General features: G+C 41.8%; 1 protein-coding gene across 1 annotated transcript in view; it reads left to right on the forward strand.

The window, feature by feature from the left end:
• Positions 1 to 2,824: 2,824 nt before the first annotated feature.
• Positions 2,825 to 24,274, forward strand: part of LOC102842437 (chromosome unknown open reading frame, human C3orf84) — a 25,697-nt gene continuing 4,247 nt past the window's right edge. The window contains exons 1-2 of the mRNA XM_006873653.1: positions 2,825 to 2,851; positions 5,330 to 5,443. Of these exons, the coding sequence (XP_006873715.1) occupies positions 2,825 to 2,851; positions 5,330 to 5,443 (141 nt within the window). The remainder of the gene's footprint in view (positions 2,852 to 5,329; positions 5,444 to 24,274) is intronic.

Here is a 24,274-nt window from a genome sequence, read left to right on the forward strand (position 1 = left end):
TGAAAGAAACCTACTGCAAAAGAATACATACTGTATGATTCCGTTTATATAATATTCTACAAATGTAAATTAATCTATAGGGGTAGAAAATAGATAAGTGACAAATGAAAAGATTAAAAATTTGGAGGAGATTTGGAAGTGAGGGATATGGTGGATGGATATGTTACCTTGATTGAAGTGATTTTTCATGAGTATATATTAAAACAGTTTTTAGTTACATGCTAATTGAATCACAATGAGATATCCTATCACCCCCATTGGGATAGCTTTAGATCCCTGGGTGGCACAAGCAGTTTATGATTCCCTACTAACCTAAAAGTTGGTAGTTGATCCCACCCACTGTCTCTGTGGGAGAAAGACCTGGTGATCTGCTCCTGTAAAAATTATAGCCTCAAAAACCCTACGGAACAGCTCTATTGTCACATGGGTTGCTGTGAGTCAAAATCAATCAACACTTTCATTGAATGGCATTTAATAACATGATCAGAAAATAGAAAAAAACTACTGCTGGAGAGGATGTGGAGAAATTGGGACCTTCATCTATAGCTGGCAGGACTGTAAAAGGCTATGGCTGTTGTGAAAGTTTGCTACATATACTTTTTTTTTTTAAACTGTTTTATTGTGAATTGTGTGATAGTTTACATGGGAGAACATTAGCTTTACATTCATTCTATCATATATTGTTACATTGCCATAGTTACAATCCCCTTCATACATCATCAAACAACCAAACCCGGAAGCCTGCCCCTCGGTCATCAGCACACAGCCCCTCTCCCTCTCTGGGTCTAGAGTCCCCAGCCACTCCATCTCTGCATGTAATCGTCTCTGCCTCCATCTCTGGCGACACTGTTTCTCTGGGTAGGGTCCAGCACTCTGCTCTTTTGATGGTCCCAGGGACTTCTGCTCCTGGACTACAAAGTCAATCACTCCCCTCCTTTTGCTACAAAATGTCTACGTTTACATTTCCAACCCTCACAGTCAGTCCTGATAGTAATTATTCACTATTGTACCACATGAGTGCTATCCCCATCTCCTTTCATCACCCCGCCCAGACAGATTGGATACTACTCAGTGGAGATTCCACCTTCCTCCACACCCTTTGAATCTAGGCTCCCTCTTGAAAGCTTGTAAGCCAGTTACTTTTTGCCTTTGTACCGCCCTCCCCCCGCCCCATTTTGAGTAGCCAATGTCCAAGTTGCCCATCCCTGTCTACCCTGTGTATTGAGGGGGTGGGAATGATCCTCGCTGTAAAGATTTGTTTCCTCTTCTGAACTACTGCATCCATAGGTGTAGGTCATCAAATTGAATCTGATTTCTCTTTTTCCTCTTCTTTCTTCTTCTAGTTGAGCTCTGATCATCCAGCCATTGAAGCTAGGTCAAGTGATTATTATCTGCAAGTGTGGGTGTTATTGTGCATATGCACTCTCTTATCAGCTGGATGTTTCATTCTCCATTCGAGTCCTCTGTGGCTGTGTCACTGACTCTGGGCCCAGGAGTCCCCAGGTCTTTCCAAACTGCTGGCCAACCAGGTCTCCACCCAGGTTCACAGGAGTCTATTGAACATGGTTGGACTTAGCTTGCAACTTCATTGCTGTTTTTCCCTCACTTCCCCTTATTGGTGACCAACGTGGTCACCAGTCAGAGCACGTGTCTGTTTGTGTATTCCCATTGAGTCTTAGTCTTGGAAGGGGGTTTGCCCTGAGGGGACCCGACCACTTGCCTTGATGTCTCCTGGGTGCTATATATACTTTTACCACAATAGTAATTTTTTAAAAACTAAAATTAAAGTTTCATTCCCATTGCTCCAATCCTCAGATAACTTCTATCCTAAATTTGGTGATTATTATTCCTATGCAACCTTTATACTTTCAGTTCACATTTGTATCCATAAACAATATATAACATTGTTTTTGCATGTTTGTATCATTTTTAAAGGGTATGATTTGTGCATCCTGCTACAACTTGATTGTTTTTTACTCAATATCTTTAAAACTTATTGCTGTAATTGATTCACAGTAACTATAGTATATTTTATTGTATATTTCATAGCCCAACTTCTTCATTGTCTTGATAAAATTCATGCTGCTTTCAGTTCTGTGCCTTTATAGATGCTGAAATGAATCTTGTTTCTATGAATTCATGTGCAAGGAACTCTCCAGAGTAATTACACTGGGGTAGACTTTCATTTGTGGAGAAAGAAAAGTCCAACAAATTGCCCAAGAGTACTTTGGAATGGAACATGATATGAAGTCTTTGTGTGCTCCTCCTCAGTCACCACCCTCTTTGTCATGTTCTCCTCCTTCACTCAGTCCCTTCTAACGTTTTTGCTATGATTAGCATTCCCAGTCAACACAAACTCCTAAAAGAGAATTTGACGGAGACTGATTCTGAAGTAACAATTTTATCTTAAGAGCCAAAAACTCCTTGAACACTTCTAATTCCATGGAACACTTTCTAAATTTATATCTCTGGCAGTACAGTTGCACATTTTAAAAAATGCAGGATTCACCTCTAAAATGTTCTTTAATATTTCATTGGCTGCAGATCCATCAGACTCCATAGTGAAGCCTTATTTGTTTCTATATATAAGGACTCTTCTGGACTGTTAATGCCAAGGAACAGATTCTACCCTAAAGCAAAAACACAGAGCAGCAAGCACAAAGAGACACTGGGCCTGGCACTGGCTCAACAATCAGCAGTATTGTACAGTCACAATGTCTACTTGTCACTAAGCAACAATAAGCTGACCTGAAATTCTCTTTCCTCACATGTAGCCTCAAAAAGACAAGAGGAAAGTTTGTTTGTTTTTTCTGCTTCCTGGAAGATGCAAAGTGCTTTAGTAGGCTCCTGGGTAAGAATGCTCCTTCTAGTTAATCCTGGCCCTGGGGCTGTACCTGAAATTTGAGTAAGTCATGAGGAAATGGAAAGGCTTTCTTCTAGCATCCAGTTTAGTGGAGGACCCTGTCTGCCCACTTCCTCTTTGCTGTCCTAAGGTCACATCTGGAGGCTTCCCATTCTTCCTGATACCACCACCCTACTCTATATTTTTCAGTCTTCCAGCCAGATGAAACTCCTAGACCTCCAACCACACCATTTATTTCCTGTCATTTGCTTGATTCCCTTAAACTTCCAGTGCTTGGCTGCTCTCAAGTCTGGGATACCTAGAAAGCAAAGCCTATATTTTTTTCTACCTGTATTTCTTGTGCAAGGTTTGTGCCTGCCACACAGTAAAATAAACACTATTGAACTGAACAGAGAGCAAGGGATGCTCAACAGATAAATAAGCCTGGACAGACAAGTAGGACTACTCAAGGCTTCAGTGGGAGGAACTGACAGGGACCTTTTGAGTCCTCCTGAGGAGCCCACTATGATAATCAGAGGTGAGGCTTCTCTGCTCAGAGCTGAAATTGTGGATGACCAGACATCCATATTCTTTCCAGGTAGCAATCAGGTTGTGTCTGGTTAGACATGGTTCTCTACAAGATGTCCACCTAACATTTTCACAGTCTTCTTGAAACCCTCTGTGTTTTGCCCGGGCCTTTTTCTAAAATTCTCTCCAGAAGATATCTTCTGTTGGTGAAGTGCCTGGAAAGTTCATTCCTTGCCTGAGTGCACCAATTTCAGAGGATTCTCTTCTTGCCCTTTAATATCAGAATGTATGGCAATGGGTGTTAATTGCTTTGTCAGTGGATGCAGAACACTCTCCATTTGACCCTTTCATGTCTGGCAGTATGGTTGCAAGGTTTTAAAAAATGCAGGATTACTCTTCTGAGATGTTTGGCCCATTATTAGCTCTGGAGGAAAGACAGTAAAGGAGATCTCCTTTCAGACTCCCCAGGGAAGACCAAGCCATTGGACAGTGGCCCTCAATGTTCTGGGTCAGCCCATTTCAGAGACTGGCCAGTCTCTTCCCTTGCTGAAAAGTCTCCTTACTCTTAAAAGACAACCATTTGTGACCTTATCTCACATCTCTACCCAACTTGTTCACAGTGCTTTTAGTCATGGGTCCTCTTTTTTGTTCTAACACACTTCCCTTTCTAGCCTTTAAGTTTTGCCTGTGTACTTCCCACCACATGGAAAGTTCTTTTGCTGCTCTTCACATGGCAATACCTTCTCACCTTCAAGTTTCACTCCTGTTGTTATGTCCTATGGGGCTGTCCCTGTTTCTTGTCTCTCCTGGTCCCCAGGTTATTTCTTCCTTGATCCCCTTTGCTGTGTCTGACTCCCTCACCAGAAGTTCAAAGGGGCCAGGATCTCTCTCCGTCTTTTCATTGTCATTTTCCTAGCACATCAACCAACCAACCAAACACTGTCATTGAGTTCATTCTGACTCATAGCAATCCTATAGGACAGAGTAGAACTGCTCCTTAAGGTTTCTGGGACTAAATCTTTCAGGGAGTGGACAGTCCCATCTTTCCCTTGCATAGTAGCTGATGGGTTTGAACTGCCAACCTTTAGGTTAGCAATCCAATGCTTAACCCACAGTACCACCAGGACACTTAGCACATGTTGTTGTTGTTGTTAGGTGCTTGTCAAATCAATTCCAAACTCTTAGGGACTCTTTGGCACAACAGAATGAAACTGCCTGGTCCAAAGCAATTCTTATTCTTAAACCCATTACTGATTGATGACACTGTGTCAATCCATGTCCTAGGGGGTCTTCCTCTTTTTTGCTGACCCTCTACTTTACCAAGCATGATATCATTCTCTAGGGACTGGTCCCTCCTGATAACATGTCTAAGGTATAAGAGATGAAATCTGGCCATCCTGACTTCTAAGGAGCATCTTGACTATACTTCTTCCAACACAGATTTATTTGTTCTTCTGGCAATACATGGTACTTTTAATATTCTTCTCCAACACTGTAACTCAAATGCATCAGTTCTTCTATGGTCTTCCTTATTCATTGTTAAACTTTCTAGCACATAATGTTGTTGTTAAGTGCCATAGAGTCAGTTCCAATCTATAGCAACCCTGCTAAGAGTTTCCGAGGATCAGCTGGTGAGCTTGAATCGCCAACCTCACAATTCAAACCAATTTTGCAGTCACCACACTAGTACTCCTGCACATAATAGGACTTATTTTAAAGATGAATGAATTAATGGCACACATATAGCCTTCCCAGATGGGTCAACACAGTTGCTCTAACTGTGCAGAAAGATGTCTCTCTGCTGGCCCATCTCCTGAGGTGTCCTTGTTAGTCAGATTTTCCTTCATTAGAACCACCTGGGAGGGCCTTCTGGTCTGGATTTTCTGGAGCCTTCAGCTAGGTGACCTGAGGTCTGGGATGGGGGTTGGGGTGGGCTTCACCTTACTAGCCTTGTTACAGCACAGCAACGGCTTCTATGGGCACTACCGAGGTCAATTCAAGAATGAGAGTGCTCGAGAATATCGCTTTGCAGCCAAGCCCCAGCCTCCAACTGTGTTTCTGCAGCGGTGTCAGGTACGAGGCAGCCTTGGGAGCAGCCAGCTGTGGTGGTTGAGCCAGTTCCTATTTCTCTCAGGCCCCAGAACATCATCCCCAGCCCTTCCACAGCTGAATCAACACCTGGAATCAACCTACTCCTGGTCCTTGTTCCCTGAAGTGTCAGATTTTCCTCTGTAGACAGGGTACAGAAGAGTGGGTGCCAAACTGGACATTTTTACCCCCATACCTCAGAAACCCTGTACAGGGTTGCTGTAAGTCAACCAACTTGATGACACTTAACAACAACAACAACAACCCCTTCCTGCTGGGAGTGAAAGGGTCAGGGCCCAGGGAGAATAGGTGGTTATGGGGAGAGGGCGCCCAGAGCCCACAAAGTAAGGCTTGAATTTTGTTGACAACTGACCTCAAGCTCTTATTCCTTGAACTACAAAAGCCCATGGTCTAGCCTACTACCAGCCTTACCACCCAGGGGGCTTAGGAGTAAGTAGGAGACCTCTTCAGATCATGCAAGTAGTTCAGGAAGTGGCTGTACCCACCTGCATGGCTAGCCAGGAAGAACTAGAAAGGAGTGATGGCAGAGATGGCTCAATGGCTAGAACAGGCTCCCAGAGAGGAGAGGATGTACACAGCTCCCAGGACTTTCACCACTTCCAGACCTGAGACAAAAATATCCACTGTGCATCCATCAGGTTCCCAACAGTAAGAAGTCTGCACACTCAAAACAGAAGAACTCAGGAAGATCTGCTTACAGAGGAGTTAGATGTGAAGGCCTTAGGTAAAGGCAGTATGTTAGGTTAGTAGCAGCCAAATGATCAGTATTAGATCCAAAGAGACAAGGAAGAGGGAGGCGTGGCTCCCAGTTCCAGAAGAAGAGAGTAAGTACCATGTAGAAAGAACCAACCCCAAGAGAAGGGGTAATCCTTGGTAGAGAGACACAGCCAGGTGGAGGCTAGCCTGGGAGAGAGTCAGGAAAAAAAAGCATCTCCTTCCTCCTTCCATCTTCTCCCAGTGCTCCCAAGTGGCCAGAGGGACTGGAGTCTAGTGTTAGCACACACTCAGGTCAGTCTACTGGACAAGAACATGGTGGAGGGAAGCTAATAAGGATACCAGGAACATGCTTTGCCCACTGCAGCTTCTTGCTTCATAGACTCTTCCCAGTTTTAACTTGATCAGCCATCTGATCTTACCAAGAATTGCTTTCCCTGTACCAGGAGTCTGCCATGCTTTAGTATCTGAACTTCCTTAGTTTTCCTGGTTATAAGGGCTACTCAGCCACAGCTCAGCAAATCAGGCCCAAATGCAGCTCTAGTCTACCCATCCGAGGCCACCTCCCTTTGGAGGCTGATGGGACCTGGGTATTATAGGGTCAGAGGCAACACTGGGTTGTCATGCTGGGTAGTCATTTATGTTAGTCATCAGTAGAAGCTCTCATCCTATAAACCAGAACACCCTCGCAATTTGTTAAACACATGCCCCGGGACCAGAGCTGTTGTTAAGTGCCATTGAGTTGATTCTGACTCATAGAGACCCTGTTATAGGGTTTTCAAGGAGTGACTAGTTAGTTTGAACCACTGACTTTGTGGTTCAAACCGACCTTCCTGTCCAGTGCATTATCCTACAGTGCCACATCAGGACACCAGAGTAGGGGACATGTTTGGGCTGCTGATGGAAATGAGGACTTCCTGCATAAAGCGTTTATTGGCATTATCAGCATCCCCAAGCATCAGGATCTGTGTGTCTTGGGTTCAGGTTATATAAATGCCAAGTCTCATGGCTCTTTCTAGGCCTAAAGCTGTTTTAATTAAAGGAACTGCTCGGAGAAGATGTATGCTTTATTATTCCATTAGCTCAGAGGTACCAGCTTTCAGCTAGCTGAAGTAATTATGTTGAAAACCTTTCCAAGATGTGACATCCACTTTAGTTTGTTGTTGTTGTTAAGTGCTGTTGAGTTGGTTCTGACTCATAATAACCCTGTATAGGGTTTCTGAGGATTGGCTGGTGAGTTTGAACCACCAACCTTTTAGTCAAACGAACCATTGCAGTCCACATCTTATCCTACAGTGCTACACCAGGTTTGGGGGGGGGGAATTCTCTATGACATTTAGGTGCCAGAAAATTCACAGGATTCTGTTTTGTTTTGTTTTCTTCAGAACCAGATTAATCTGTTTCTAGCCTTCACCTCCCTGACTCTTGGGAAATGTAATACTGGTCCTGTTTATTTCTCAGGTCAGACAAAAGTCTCAAGGGCTCATTCATGGTTAGATCAGATCTTTTATTTGTGGCACCATGATAGCAATGCCCCATGCCACAGGCTGCCATGTAGGTTATTCTCTCAGCACCCCCATTGACTGCAGACTGCCCAGCCTCCACAGGGACCTCACGTGTTTGCACACATTCTCCTTCCAGGAAACCTATCTCTCTAAGTCCTCTTCCACTCAGGGAACATGGATTTTAGCCACCTTGATAAAAGAGAGGCCTGGATGATTTAGAAACAAAGATGCAAGTGATAATTCTCAGGGGAAAAACAACCTGACTGAGTGGTGAGGAAATTATCATGTTTCTCACCAGGCTCCCACAGTTGTTAGAACAAAACTTGAATCAGTGGGAGTCAACAGATTGTCCTGCCACTGTAAGAAGTGAGTTTTCACAGTCAGAGCTGCTTCCGACAAGTATTCACATTTTAGAGCTGTATACAGTTCTGTAGCTGAGGATAAAAATGGGTAAGAAATTTGGGTAGAGGTGAATTAGAACTTCTTATAGGTCTCCTGTTTTTTTTATTGAAATTTTTTTTGAGATGATTGTAGATTCAAATATGTTGTTGTTATGTGCCATGGAGTAGGTTCCAACTCATAGCGACCCTGTACAGGGTTTCCGAGGCTATAAATCTTTACGGGAGTAGAAAGCTTCATCTTTCTCCCATGGAACAGCTGGTAGTTTCGAACTTCTGACCTTGTAGTTTGTAGCCTGATTTGTAACCACTACGCTACCAGAGCTTATAAAAAATAATACAGTGGTCCATTTTACAGTTTGCTTAGTTTTCCCCAATGGTAGTTGTCTTAGTTATCTATCTAGTGCTGCTATAAAGAAATACCACCATGGCTTTAACAAACAGAATTTATTTTCTCACAGTTTGGGAGGCTAGAAGTCCCGAATTCAGGGAGCTGGTTCTAGGGCAGGGATAGGGAACATGTGACCCTGCAGGCTGTATAAGGCCCAAGAGATCATTTGGTTTAGCCCTGCCAAGGAAACTGCAGTTCCAGACATTACATTAGGGGTGTGTTAATTAAATACTTTGCCAAATATAGCAGACTAATTTATTTTTAAGCTTTTATTGTGAATTGAGTGATAGTTTACATGGAAGAACATCAGTTTTACACTCAACCAATTGTATTTTGTTTCATTGCAATGATTAAAATCCCCTCCAGGCACCATTATTAACAGTATTTCCCTCTATTCCCTCTTTTTTTTTTTTTTATGTACACAAAACATGCAGGGATTATATAATCATTTAAACAACCAAAGGTTGTACATTTTACAAGCCAGCCTCCTCCCTGCCAGCACATTCATTGGGAATTCTACCTTCCCCCACTCACTGTGAAACTAAACTCCCTCTTGAATACTTGTAAGCCAACCACTTCATGCCTTTATAGCCCCCCATTTTAGGTAGCCATGTGTAAGTTGCCCAACCCCGTCAACCCTGTGTACTGAGGAGATAGGCTTGAGCTTTGATGTGAAGAATCCTCCCCTCTTGGTTGATATTTTGAGCAACTGCATTCGTAAGTAAAGGTCAAGTTCATCAAATTGTAGCAATTTGCATTTGCATCTTGTATTAAACTTAGCAGACTAATTTTTAAGATGATAATTTTGCATGGCTTATGAATAATGGTATAAACTTTGGCAGGAAGAGGGTTCTCCACCCCTGCTCTAGGGGAAGACTTTCTCTCTCTATTGGCTCTGGAGAAAAATCCTTGTCCCTTCTGAGCTTCTGCTCCTGGGTGACCTTTTCTTGTAGCTTGGTTGTTGTTGTTGTTGTTGTTATGTGCCGTGGAATCTGTTCTGACTCATAGCAACCCTGTACAAGGTTTCTAAGGCTGTAATATTTACAGGAGCAGAAAGCCTCATCTTTTTCCCGAGGAACAGCTGGTAGTTTCAAACTGCTGACCGTGAGATTAGCAGCCCGATTCATAACCACTATGCTACCAGAGCTCCTTATGTAGCTTGCTATGTGGCCCCATCTCTGTGGCTCTCTTTTGCTTGTTTGATCTCTTTTATATTGCAAAACAGTGTAAGATATACTTTACACTGACCCCCTCTCATCAACATAACAACGACAACTAATTCTCAAACGGGATTATAACCATAGGCACATAGGTTAGTTTTTAAACAGATATTTTTAGGGGACACAATTCAATTCAAAAGAATAACATTTTGCAAAATGATACTATAATATTATAACCAGGACATGAACATTGAGCTAATATACCTATTTAATTCAGATTTTTCAAATCTTACTTATCATTGTTATATACTATTGTTGTTAAATGTGGTCCAGTAGGTTCCAACTCATAGCAACACTGTATAGGATTTCCAAGACTTTCAATTTTTGAGGGAGGAGAAAGCTTCATCTTTCTCCCATGGAATGGTTGGTTGGTTGGTTCAAACCCTTGACCGTGTGGTTTGCAGTCCAGTGCTCATCTTGTGGAGCCACTGCATTCCCCATGTAAGAACTAAATTCTATAAAATTTTATCACCTGTGTGGGTTCATGTACCTATCACCACAGTCACGATGCTAATATCACACAAATCCACTTGCTTCCTACAACTCCATCTGACTTAGGCCAGGTTTTCTAAAGAAGCAAAAGCAGTGAAACATATATATATAAAAAGAAAGGAGTCCTGATGTGGTGCTGTGGGATAAGGCACTGAACTGCAAAGTTTGTTTGAACCACAAGGTCGATGGTTCAAACTCACCAGCCTCTCCTTGGAAACCCTATACAGGGTCATCATGAGTTGGAACTGACTCAACAGCACTTAACAACAACATATAAAGACAAGTTTATCTTATAATTGTAGAGTCCCAGGTCCCCAGTGGAAGAAAGAGAGTCCCTCCCACCTATATAGCGTTTCTGAGGAGTGGCTGGTGAGTTTGAACTGCCAACTGTGTGGTTCAAACCAATTTTGCAGTCCAGCGCATTAACCCACAGCACCACACCAGGATTCTCTCATGCTTTTATAGTGCCCCATTTTTAATAGTCAATGTATAAATTGCCCGTCCTGTTGTGGCACTATATGATATACCTTGACTACAAGGTCGGTTTGAACTGCAAGCTTTGCAGTTCAAACTCACCAGTTGCTCCTCAGAAACCCTATATAGGGTCGCTATAGATCAGAACCAACTTGACATAACTTACCAACAAGAAATCAACCCAGTACACTGAGGAGACAACCATATTTCTTGATATGAAGAATATTCCATTCCGGTTGGCATTTTGAGCCACTGCATGTGTAAGCAAAATTCCAGTCCAACAATTGCAGCAATTAACACTTGCTCACAGTATCAAACATCTTTATTATCATCTTGTCTGGTCAGCTCAACTCTATCCAAGCTAGGTCAAATGGGTACCAGGTACACATTTGGGCATTCACACACACCTCCCTGAACTTCAAACCAGCTGAAAGTCTCACTCTCAGCCCTAGCCCACAAGGGCCAGGTCTTGGGCTCAGAAGTTCACATAACTCCCTAAACATCCGACTAACCAGCCTTCCTACTCCTCTTATCTAAAGGTCAACAGGAACTATTAGAACACATCCAAACTCAGCCCATGTCTTCACTGTTGCATTTTCCCAAATTCCACTCACATGTAGACCCAGGTCACTGGTTCCCTTTAACTTTCAGTCCTAGAATGGGGTTTTCTCTGATGGGCCAACTTTCCTTGCCTTGATGCCTTCAAAACTCAAAACTCCAAATGGTCTGCTTTTTTCCTCTGATTGAATCTTCTGTTCTCCCAGGAGTTCTGGGTTGGTCTGCATGTCTTTTAAAATGCAAATATCCCAACTCTGAGGGCTCTGGATGGGGATCAGGATTCCACCTAAAGCCCCATACTCTACAAAGGCTTAAAGCAAAAAGTCTATTTTCCCAGGGAAATTCTAACTCCCCTCTTAGCAAATCCAATCAAATACAGGCTGAAGGCAGGATTACTAGCTGCCTACAATCATAATACCCAATATTCCTATCACACATGTATTTCCAAGTTCAACCTTTTCTTCTCCCTTACACTAAACTCATTCATATGCATATAGGCTTGGACCTCTGGCAGGTGGATTCCAGTAGGCCCAGGCCCAGTACCAACCATCCTTTTTAACCAGTATTTCATAGGCTCCAGGCAACTCCAAAAGCTACCACTCTCCCCTCTGCTGAAATATTTTATCCCAGGCCCATTCATTCTTTCTCCCACAAAACCACACAATTTCATAGGTCTGGAGCCATTGCAATAAATATTGCTCACAGCACTAACTGCTTAAACCAAGTAGGGACCATGTCTGACTTCCTCTGAGACTCCACAAGAGGAAAAGAGGACCAAACTCTAAATCAGCCCAAGGCCAATTCCTACGAAGTAGAGGTCAGACATGGCTTCACCACATATCAATGCCTTTAAAATTAGTCAGATTTGAGAACCAATTTAAAAAACTCATACTTATGATCTTTATTCTCTAGAACCCCACTCTGGTGGTACCACATGTCTTAGACCAACTTTTCTAAAGAAGCAAAACCAGTGGTTGTTGCTGTTGTTAAGTGTCATAGCAATCCTGTATAGGGTTTCCAAGGAGCAGCTGGTAAGATTGAATTGCTGACCTTGCAGTTCAAACTGACCTTACAGTCCAGCATATTAACCCACAGTGCCACACTAGGACTCCAGTGAAACATACACATGTATATATATAAAGAGAAATTTATTATCTTACAATTTTAGAGTCTCAGGTCCACAGCACAAGAGAGAAAGACACTTTCTCCTGTGTGTCCATTATATTGGGAGCCCACTACACCTCCAAGGAAGCATCCCTTCAATTGATGGGCTGCTCATAGCCACTCATCATAGAGTTAACTATGCCTGTATTAGGTTTCATCACAATGGGAAAAAACACATCCCAACTGCTAAACCTCTGGAAATCCTGGCCTAGTCTAGTCGACACAGAAACCTAACCATTACACCATTTCTCCCTAATTTGTGATCCCTGGCAATCACCAATCTGTCCTCCATTTCTAAAAATCTTACATAAATGGAATAATATAGTATGTAGCATTTTGGGGGTTGTCTTTTTTGCTCCATGTAATTTCCTAGAGATTCATTCAAGTTTTTGTGTGTATCAATAGTTCATTTCTTTTTACTACTGAGTAGCATTCTAAGGTATGTATGTATAAGTTTGTTTAACCATTCACCTATTAAAGGATATCTGGACTATTCCAGTTTTTTACTCTTACAAATAAAGTTACTGTGAGCATTTGCATACAGATTTTGGGTCAAAATAAATTTTCATTTCTTTGAGATAAATACCAAGAAGTAGAATTGCTAGGTCTTATGGTAATTGCATGTTTAGCTTTTTAAGAAACTACCAAACTATTTTCCAGAGTAGCTGTGCCATTTTACAGTTCCATTAATAACAAATTATCCAGTCTCTCCACATTGTCATCAACATCCAATATTGTTACTTTGGGGGTGGGTTGTGTAGGAGTAAGGAGAGAGGGTTAAGGTTAGGATTATGGCTAGGTCTTGACTAGATTTAAGACTTCATTTATTGTTAGGTTTATGGTTCGGACTAGGGTTAGTGTTAGGGGTAAGGGTTGGGCTACAACTAGGAGCAAGGTTTGGTCTAGCTTTTATGTTTACAATTAAGTTTATTTTTATTTATTTAATTAATTATTTTCTTGAAATCCATTTGATTTCTTCTTCATTTGAAAGTTCTGTAATTACATTATTCCTTCATTTTACTTTATGATTTTTTTTTTGTTATTGCTGTGTTAAAACTGTATCTCTGGTTTTCTCTTTTTAATCTATAGATTTGTTTTACTTTACATAATTCTATATGAGGGTTGAGTATAGTTGATATTGTCACGTATGTTAGTCTCACATTGTTGTTGGCTATTGTTTGTCTGTCCAAAGAATTAACTTTCGTATTTTTGCAAGGTTTAGTTTCGTTTTTGCAAATTCTTTTCATTTCTGTTTGTCTAAAAATGATGTAATTTCACCATCATATTTAATGATCTTGTTGTTGTTGTTAAGTGCTGTCAAGTCGGTTCTGACCCATAGAAACCCTGTATAGGGTTTCCGAGGAGCAGCTGGTGAGCTTGAACCACCAAACTTATGGATCAAACTGACTTTGTAGCCCAGCTCATTAATCCACAGTGCCACGCCAGGACTCCATTTAATAGGCAGTTTTGCTTTATTTATGATTCTTAGTTGGCAATTTATTTTTTTCAGAGTTTTATATATATAATTCCATTGTCTTCTTGCCTATTTGGTTTCTGCTGAGAAATCAGAGCTTAGTCTTATTAGTTGTTCTTTGTAGATAGCTTTTTGTTTTTCCCTAGATGCTCTCAGGATTCTTCTTTTCCTTGTCTTTGACTTTGAAAAGTTTGATTATATATGTCTTGGTGCTGTTCTGCCAGGAGCCAGCCCCAGCAAACTTATTCCAGGGTTTTTCCGAAAGCGGGTGCAGCATTGGCTGAATCCACGGAGTCATGGATCATGATAAATTCAAAATCTTCTCATTACATGCTTTATTATTATTATTTCTATGGCTACTCTAATACTCTACTTCTCTCATTCTTTACTGTCCCGCTCATTCTTTACTCCCCTGCTCTCCTGCTCATATCTTCTGCATCCTTTCTCCCCTCCCCTGGCTCCTGCTTCCCTTCTCTCCTCTCCTGCTCCCCTCCTGCTTCCATTCTCTCCATTACTAGCTTCCCCTCCCTCCATTCTTGTCTCATTCTATTTTCCTCTACTTACTCTTACTTCTACTTCTTGACTCTAATTCTTCTTCCACCCATTCTTCTACTTCCCATCTTCCCTTCTTCCTTCTTTTCATCCCTTCTACTTCTTCCCTTCTTTACCTCCTTCTTCTTTGTTCTCTCTGTTCTATCTTACAACCCCCTTATATACCCTTACAGAAAACATTGCATTCATTGTAATCAATGACATCAAGGTACAATCTATCTTGAGGCACATTCCTTATGGTTTACAACTCTTAAATTTACAACAGGGATGAGAAGTTACAGCAAAAACATTATCTCAAGACATAGGAGACATTTAGGCGCCTTGAAACCTTTTAGTTAAACATTTGTTCATATATAAATCTATTCTTTTCTCTGAGAAGCAAGTTAACCTTCACATATTTCTTAACCTTTGTCTGTTAAGTCTTGTTAATTTTAGTTGTTAGGTGCAATTAACTCTCCATTAACTTCTTCCATACACTATCTGTTTATAGCCTACAAAAACATCACTTATCAGGGAAACTGAGGTTATGAAAAACAACTTCTCTAATTTACTGATCATTAATTTAAGAACATCTAAGTCAGACTTTTTATTTAGTATCTGTATATACCCATAGCCTTTATCTAATTGTTTTTAGAAATTCTTGTACCCACAGCCCTTATTTATGGTCTATTCACGTTTAGGATTCTTTATTGCCTTAAACTAAGGCTACAAGGAAGAATGTTTACAATCACTAAACCTAAGCTGGCAGTAATTCAATTGACAAGTCCTGTCTCCTAGCAGTCTTAAGAATATTGTTAATATAAGTATTAAAACTACCTATGATTACAAGAAGAATAAAATGTAGCTAATGTGTGCCTTCTAACTTTTAATAAAAATATACTAAAGTGTAGGAGAGTCAAAAATCTAAAGTAAAAGAGATACTAATAAAATCATGAATAACTCAGAGAATGATTTAACAAGAGAAAATTTCAACTAGGGGTCTGTGCATAAAAAATAATAAAAACAACTCTTTGTGGCTCTGCCATCCAAAGAGAGAAAGAAAGAAAAAGAAAAGAAAAGAAAGTATTTCATTGTTGCTTTGCAAAGACAATGAATTCTTCATGCACAGGTTCCCCATGTCTCATTTATTTATATTAATTCCTCAATTAATATGTCTCAATTTATTTATTTTTAATTCCTTAATTAATTATGGCCCTGGCCACTGTTCTTTGGGGATGTTCCTGTTTGGAGTTTGTTCAACTTGAATAGCTATCTTCTCTGGTGAGAAATCTTTGGTGGGTTCCTGTTATTCAAGGAGCTCACGAGGTGGTTGTGGAAGGGATGTGACAGCAGAGTTTCTGGCCCTAGATGGAGCTCCTACTGGCCTCCATGTTGTCTATGTTTAGGGCATTAAATCCAGAAGTAGTTCTTGAGATCCCTTGATGGAGCTGGTTTCAGTGTCTGTTAGGACCATAGGGTAGCTGGGGGCAGAGTGGCTGGTTAAATGCTGGCTGGTAGCTCTGAAGGTTTTGTAGGTCTGGAGGTGAGCCCACCTGAATCCAGGCACCAAAGCAACACAACAAAGCGGTGCAGCTGGCCCCCACCTCACACTAGCATGACTCCTGACCACATGGCTCAGAACTCCTGGTGATCAGAGTCAACACTGAGGGTAGATAAGGGTGAGAGCCAGCCATGTCTCTGATCACCAGGGGAGCATGGGGGGTGGGGGAATCACACCCTTCCCATAACCTGCCCAAATCTGCTCTGCCAGGCCTCTTTCTGCTGCCAAAGTTGCTTACAAGATGATCAAGCCACATCTGCCCAGCCACTTTCACCAGTTAATCTCCCTCTTGTGCAGTTCTTGCTCAGCCTCTCTTCCCAGAAATCACTCCATCCACCTCTCTAACCTTTCTTCTGAAGTTCAAGGTGCCAGAATTTTCATCTACGTCTGTTTTATTTGGTCTCTCATATCTTTATTGCTGTTGTTGCTGTTGTTAAGTGCTGTCAAGTCAGTTCTGACTCATAGTGACCTGTATAGGGTTCCAAAGAGCAGCTGGTGAGTTTGAACCACCAATCTTGTGACTTAAACCAACCTTGAGTCCAGTGCATCACCCTGCTCCTCCACACCAGGACTCTGTGTTGTAGAGGGTCCATATAGGGCATCTGCCTAGTCTGCCATTTTTCCAAAAGTCCGTCTTTTAAATTTCTTATCAAGTAGTTCTGATACCATTTCTGGTATTATATTTTCTGATTCTGTATTTTGGTCACTTGTTTGAGGCATCTGTCTTGTTTCTTTGTGTAAGCTGAAATTGTCTGTTTTTTTCTGAGACATTATGGTGGTGTATTTATATTTAGCTGATGATTGTACATTGGTGTATTCTCAGGCACTCACCATCTGTCTCCTGATGGATGTGGACGAGATTGGAAGTGTGAACACAGTTCTCTGTTCACTGTGTAGCATAGTTCAGGGTGGGTTCACACACCTCCAAAAGTAGGGCACTGTGACTGATGCCCAACCTCAGACAGAGCAGAGGCTGCACAGGAGGGGATGCCACTGACTGCTGGGTTGGTGAGGGTGGGGTCTGACTATGTCCTATCTATCAGGAGGGCACAGGAACAAGGGACACCTGCACTCCCTTTTCACCATCTCCTGCTGTGTCCTGTGCTCACAGGCTGCTAAAATCAACAGCTATTTACAAACGCTCAAGATAGCTGCACCACTCCATGCCAGCTCACAGTCTGCCCATTTTCTTCTCTCTCATTGCTCTTGTTCATCTTCCTCTTGCAGTTGGCACTCAATCTACCTCTCTCTCCTATCTTCTGTTGCTCAGGGTTCCAGGATGACTGTCTGTATCTGTTTCACTTCTATGTCTCATGTCTGTTGCAGAAAATCAGCTCAGTGTTTCTGCTTACTCCACCAGCTTACCTGGGACTACTGTTATTTTTTTTTTTTTTTTTTAATTTTAGCCATTCTGGTAGGTCTCAAAACAAAACCAAACTCATTGACATCAAGTCAATTACAACTCACAACCATGTTTAGGATTTCTGAGACTGTAAATCTTTACAGGAGTAGAAAGTCTCAACTTTCTCCCATAGAGCCACTGATGGGTTTAAACTGCAGACCTTGCAATTCGCAGTCAAGTGCTTATTCTACAGTACCATATCACAGTATGTAGTGCTATTATGTGTGGTTTTCAATTTGCATTCCTTTGTGGTTAATGATGTTGACCATCTTTTCAAGTGTTGTCAACTGTATATACTCTTCAGTGAAAAGTCTGTTTGCCCATTTTCTAATTGGATTATTTATTACTTTTTGGAGTCCTGGTGTGGTGCTGTAGGATAAGCAAGGTCAGTTTGAACCACAAGGTCAGCAGTTCAACTTCACCAGCCACTCTTCTGAAACCCTTTACAGGGTCACTATGAGTCAGAACTGACTCAACAGCACCTAATTTACTTTACTGTTGAGTTTTGAGTTCTTTATATAGTCTAGATCGTAATCCTTTGTCAGAGTCCTTGTGTGGTACTGTAGGATAAGCATTGGGCTATTAACAAAAAGGGTGCCAGTTCAAACCCACTAGCCCACTCCTTGGAAATCCTACGTAGGCTCACTATGAGTTGGAATCAATTTAATGGCATGTAAAAACAACACCGCAAAGTCAGCAGTTCAAAACTACCAGCTGCTCCACGGGAGAAAGAGGGGGCTTTCTGCTCCTGTAAAGATTTACAGCCTCGGAAACCCTGTTCAGGGTTGCTATGGGTCGGAACTGACTCAACAGTACTTAACAACAACAACAAAAACAACAAGCCCCCCTTCCAAGACTAAGACTCAATGGAAATGCACGCTCTGATTGGTGACCACACACATCACCGATGGGGGGAAGTGGGGTAAAAGCAGCAATGAAGCGGCAACCTAAGCCCTACAATGTTCAGTGGACTTCTGTGGACCCAGTTGGGGACCTGGTTGGCAAGCAGTGTGAAGAGGCCTGGGGACTCTTGGGCCCAGAGTCAGTGGTGTGGCCACGGAGGACTTGAGAAGAGAGTGGAGCTACCGGCTGACGGGAAAAGAGGACATATGCACAGGAGCGCCCACACTTGCAGATGATACCCACATGACCTGGACTGGATGACTGGATGATCGGAGCTCAACCAGGAGAGGAAAGAAGAGGGGGGAAAAAAAAAGAGTGAGTTGATACAGTCTGATGAACTTGACCTATACCTATGAAGCAGCGACTCAAAAGAGGGAACAAATCCTCACAGCAAGAAACATTCACACACCCACACACACACAGAGTGGACAGAGAAGGGAAGCTTGGACATTGGATACTCAAATGGGGAGGAGGGGACTACAAAGGCAAGAAGTGACTGGCTTATAAGCTTTCAAGACGGAACCTGGTGCTAGGGAGCATGGCAGAAGGCAGAATCTCCAGTAGGTACTATTCAATCTGTCTGGGCAGAGCTGATAGAAGGAGATACAGATGGGTAACTCATGATACTGTAGTGAATAATGCTTATCAGGACAAACTATGAGGTTTGGAAATGCAAAGGTAGAAGTTTTGTAACAAGGAAGGGAGTGATTAATTCTCCAGGATAGGAGCGGAGGCCTCTGGGACCATCAACGGAGAAGAGCCGAGAGCGGGACCCTACCCAGAGAAACAGAGCTGCCTGAGATAGAGACAGAGATGATGACGTGGAGTGATGAAGTGACTGGGGACTTTGGACCCAGAGAGGGAAAGGGACTGTGGGCCAAAAACTGGGGGGGAGGAGGGGGAAGTGTAGGGGGCGGGTTTCTGGGATATACCCTTTGGGTGGTTGATGATGCATGGAGGGGATTGGAACCATGGCAATGAGATGATATACGATGGAATGAATGTAAAACTAAAGTTCCCCCATGTAAACTATCATATAATTCACAATAAAACATTAAAAAAACAAACAAACAAGCAATTCTTTGTCAGACGTGGCTTGCAAATTTTTCTCACAATCTATAGCTCATCCTTTCATCCTCTTTACCTGGGCTTTCATAGAGCAAAATTTTTTATTTTGATGTGGTCCTATTTATTTATTTATTTAGTTTATGGTATGTACTTATGATGTCAAGTTTAAGAATGGATTGCCTAGCTCTACCTTCTGAAGATTTTCTCCTGTTTCTTTCTAAAAAGGCCCTAGCTTGCTTTCTGAGAAATGAAAGCTAAGTCTGGTCAACTTCCCACAAGACTCTGATATACATGATACTTTCATTCTAATTGGAGATCACCACAGTCTGTCTAAGGCAGGAGGTCCTAAGAAGGGAGCTTGTTAAGTACACATACCTCAGATCCCACCCTGGGAATTCTGGTTCAGGGATCCAGGATGGAGTCAGCACCTGCACTTTATTTGGAAACATCCTGTCTACCAATGCTCATGCATCCAATCCAGTCAATCCTGAACTCACCAAATAAAATGGTCTCTAGAATCAGGCTACTGGGATCTGTAATAACAGATCCTGAATGGCTGGGGAATGGATGGCATTGGGGGTCAGAGACCAGACACAAAAGGAAAACAATTGTTTTGGGAGATATTCCTGCTGAGGTCTGGAGGCCCAATGCCTGCTTGGGGAAGGGATGTGGCTCAAAGGAAATACCCTGGGGTCAAGACCTTCTGACTATTAACAGCAAACAGTTACTAATTACAGTGCCAGATGCTGTTTTCAGGGCTGGAGTTATAGATATGAGCAAGACAGACAACAATCTCTGCATTATTGGGGATGTCAGATGATAAGCAACACCATAATATATAATCACATACAACGAAACCTGTGCGAGTCGGAACTTGACAAGACTACCTTTTTTGTCCCAGGTTTTGAATGTTTCTGCCTCTGACAGACTGTAGGCTTACCATTTTTCTATCTCTTGTTTTAGTGGAAAATCTGACAGATTTCTACCTTACGCCACAGGTTTTTTTTTTTTTCACTTTTTATTGTTACTTGAATGAAAGTTTACAAACAAGATCATCAGTTTTACATTTATCAAATCATACACTTGGTTTCATCTCAATGATTACAGTCCCTTCCATGCAACAACAGTCATCCCACTTCCTCCTTGTGACTCTTCTTTGGATTCCATCCACTTTCCCATCTCTTATCAACTTTGGCCTTAGGTAAATGTTGCCCTTTTGATTTGAAGTTATTGACAATTCCATGGTGAGCATACCTTACTAGTGTTGCTGTCCCCCCTATATACCTATCTACTGCTTGGCTGAAAATTGGGCCACAAGGGTGAGTTCCTTTCCAGATTTGAAGGGTGGTTGAGGGTCATAGTCTCAGGTTCTCCAGTCTCTTTCTGGCCAGTAAACCTGTACTAATTTTGTTTTGCTTAATAATTCTGAGTTTTGCTCCACAATTTCTCCCACTGTATCCAGGACCCTCTAATGTGATCCCTTTTAGGGTAGTTGGTAGTGGTAGACAGGCACCGTCTAGTTCTTCTGGTTTTGTAGTCATGGAGACTGATGCTCACATGTTCCATTAGTCCATGGGACTAATTGATTCCAAGCCTCTTCAATTCTTATCACTCTTCTTTCTTTGGCATATGGAAAGACCAATAGGTGCACTTTAGACAGTTGCTCATGAGTGTTCAAGATCCCAGACGGTACTCACCAAAGTAGGATGTAGAACATTGTCTTTGTAGACTATGTTATGCCAATTGACCATGGTGTCTTGAGCCCCCAGGCCCAACAACTCATTGCCTTTAAGATATTTGATAGTATCTTCTTAGATACATTCATCATTTTGCTCACTGTAAACTCCATGACACTCAGAATTTTGTTTGCAGGAAAGATACTCATGTACAAATATCCTCTTTCAAAGTCATATTTCTGGCAGATATATATATATATATATATACCACTCTTCCTCTCATACCCATTCATCCAGTGTCTCAGTCCATGTATCTACACACAAAGCACTGTTGTTCCAAGATTGTGTATATATATCACTATTGCCTCTATCCTCTTTAGCCCAAGCATACCTCCCTGTATCCTCACTTATCTTCATCATTTTTCTGCCACCCTACCTCTTCTTGTATACTGTCCTTCCCCTTCTTGTATATTGCTCTTCCTGTCACCCAAGCTAACATGAATCTACTCTCTAGTCAGTGAATTACTCTCCTTTCCCTCTCATCCCTGGTAGCCATCAAAGAATGTTTCTTTTAGTATGAAAACCTTTTCTTAAGTTTTTACAATAATTACAATATTTGTGATTTGACTAATTTCACTCAGCATAATGTCCTCTAAGTTCATCCACATTGTCAGGTGTTTCACAGATTCTTCTTTAAAACGCTGACTAGTATTCCATTGCGCGTATGTACCAAAGTTTGTTTATCCATTTTTCCATTGATGGACATTTAGGCTGTCTCCATCTTTTTGGTATTGTGTATAGTGTGGCAATGAACATCCATATGCATACATCTACTTGTGTCCCGTTTTGTATTTCTTGTTACATGGATTCTTGCTTTTGCAAGGTTTACTGTAATGCATTGTTATTGTTGTTGTCTCCGACTACTGTCAAGTTAATTCTGACTTAGTAACCCTGTATAGGGTTTCTGAGGAGCGGCTGGTGGGTTTAAACCACTAACTTTGGGCTTCAAACCAATCTTAAGGTCTAGTGTATTATCCTGTAGTGCCACAGGTGATAAATGCTGTAAGACGGAAATAAAAGTTGGGATGATGCAATTGTTAGTGTAGTGCTAAAGGAAGATCTCACAAGAGGAAGGGTAGAAAGTCATGTGGTCATCTGGGATAAGAGTTCCAAGCAGAAGGAGCAGGAGGCACAAAGGTTATACCTGATATGGTTAAGGAAGAAGCAAGGAGGCCAGCATGGCTGGAGTTAAGAGGAACCTATATCATATATGAGTCTCATGGATCACTATGGTGACTTTTACTATCATGAAAGGTTGCTGTTTATTTTCAGTAAAAAAGATACATGATGGGATTTATATTAAAAGAATTATGCTAGCTGCTAAGAAAGCAATAGGCTATGCTGGGGTAAACTTGGAAGTATGGGCAGCAAACAGGAGACTCTTACAATAATTCAGGCTTGGACCTTGGGAAGCAGTGGGTGTAGTGAAGAATGGTCTGCTTCTAGGTACATTTTAAACAAAGTGTCAATAGAATTTCCTGGCAGTTTGAATGTGAAGAGAAGAATCAAGGTACTCCAAAGTGTTTGGTAGGATCGAGCTGTCACTCTTGACCAGGGAAGGTTGTATATGGAGTAGTTTAGAGGAGTTCAAGTCATGTTTGGAGATACCCATTGGACATCTACATGGAGATGTAAAGTGGGTAGTCAGCTGTTAAGTCTGGAGTTCAGGAGAGCTGAGCTAATGACAGACATTTCAGTTTCTTGATGGCCTTTAAGATCCTTGGTGTGCCAATGGAGGAGGAGTGAGTGTGCACAGAGAAAAGGACAAGACTAACACCCAAGTCCTAGGAAATCCAGAATTAAAGGGTCCAACACAAAACTTGAACTACTACTGTCTGCTACTGGCAGAAAGTCCTGGAAAATGCCTCTGTCCCCTCTTTAATCAATGACCCTAGAAGCTTCTCCTTCAGGGCCAAATCCCAGAATGAAGTATTCCAGGAGTGAGGTGTTGCTTAATTTATCTCTGTGATAAATTTATCTCTGTGACTGAGATCTAGTAGTTTAAGAGTTATGGCTCACAGTAAGATACCACCTTGCCTGCATTAGAATGACAATGATTAAAAACCCTGGAAAATATCACATGTTGATAGGTTATAGAGAAACTGAAACCCTCATACATTCATTTGTTTGTGGAACTGTAAAATGGTACAGCCACTGTGGTAAAAGTTTGGTGTTTCCTCAAAAAGTTGAACACAGAACTACATATGACCCAGTAATGTTAATGCTAGAAATATACTCAAAAGTGAAGGCAGGGTGAGAACAAACAAGATGGCAGATTGGGTGGAAGTGCAGTAAAGAGCTCCGCCAGCAACAACACAGAATACCTGACCAAGCAGGCTGAGGGGATGGTCCTAGAACTCTGAACCACATATAAAGGAATATTTAGAAGGTTGGAAGACTTACAGCTGGGGGAATTTGTGGCAGAAGCAAAAAATCCATTGCTTTCTAATTCGAGATGCTCAGCTGCTCGAGGAGCCGCCATCTTGAGTGAGATCAAGCGGGGGAAGGATCACAGCAGCCACGGATGCCTGGAAGAACCACGGAGATGAAGGTGTGGACATTCCATCTCTTTTGGTAGCTGTTCATTGGTCCCTTACTGTCCGTGCACCTCCATTCAGTGACTATAGCGGTGCCTGAGCTAGTGGGCACCCCAGCTCCACCCGCGGAGAGTTCTACTACTGTGCATGCTCTACTGTGCATGCTCACAGATCCCTTGAAATTTAAAGAGACAGTTTCCAATTAAAACCAAATGGCCACAGCTGGCCCTGAACTATTTACAACTAGAAAAAAAGGCCTTAACGGGGATTATGGAGTGGGACAAGCGGACAAAAAAGGAAATAGGCCGAAAATTAAATCCTACGTTATGTCAAAACAATCAACAGTGGCATCTTGAAATTTCTCAAGAAGAAGAGTAAAAAGGGAAGCTCATTTCCTGATCACATCTAGCTGGAGGCAATCAGAAAGCATAAAAAATACCAAAATACATACCCATCTGAGTATTAAGGCCACAGATAACCCCTGAAGATGCCCAAAAAACAAAAGCAGATGACCATATCTGCACATGTCCAGAAACGAGATAAAGTGATTGAGGCAAATAAGCTGGAAGCAGACCTACACTCCATACTGGAAGATGGGCAGGCTTTGGAAATGCCTGAGAAGGAATTCAGAAAAATGATTATAAAATGTATCAAAACACTATACAAT

This window comes from Chrysochloris asiatica, unplaced genomic scaffold, assembly GCF_000296735.1.
Source record: "Chrysochloris asiatica unplaced genomic scaffold, ChrAsi1.0 scaffold00246, whole genome shotgun sequence".
NCBI lineage: Eukaryota > Metazoa > Chordata > Mammalia > Afrosoricida > Chrysochloridae > Chrysochloris > Chrysochloris asiatica.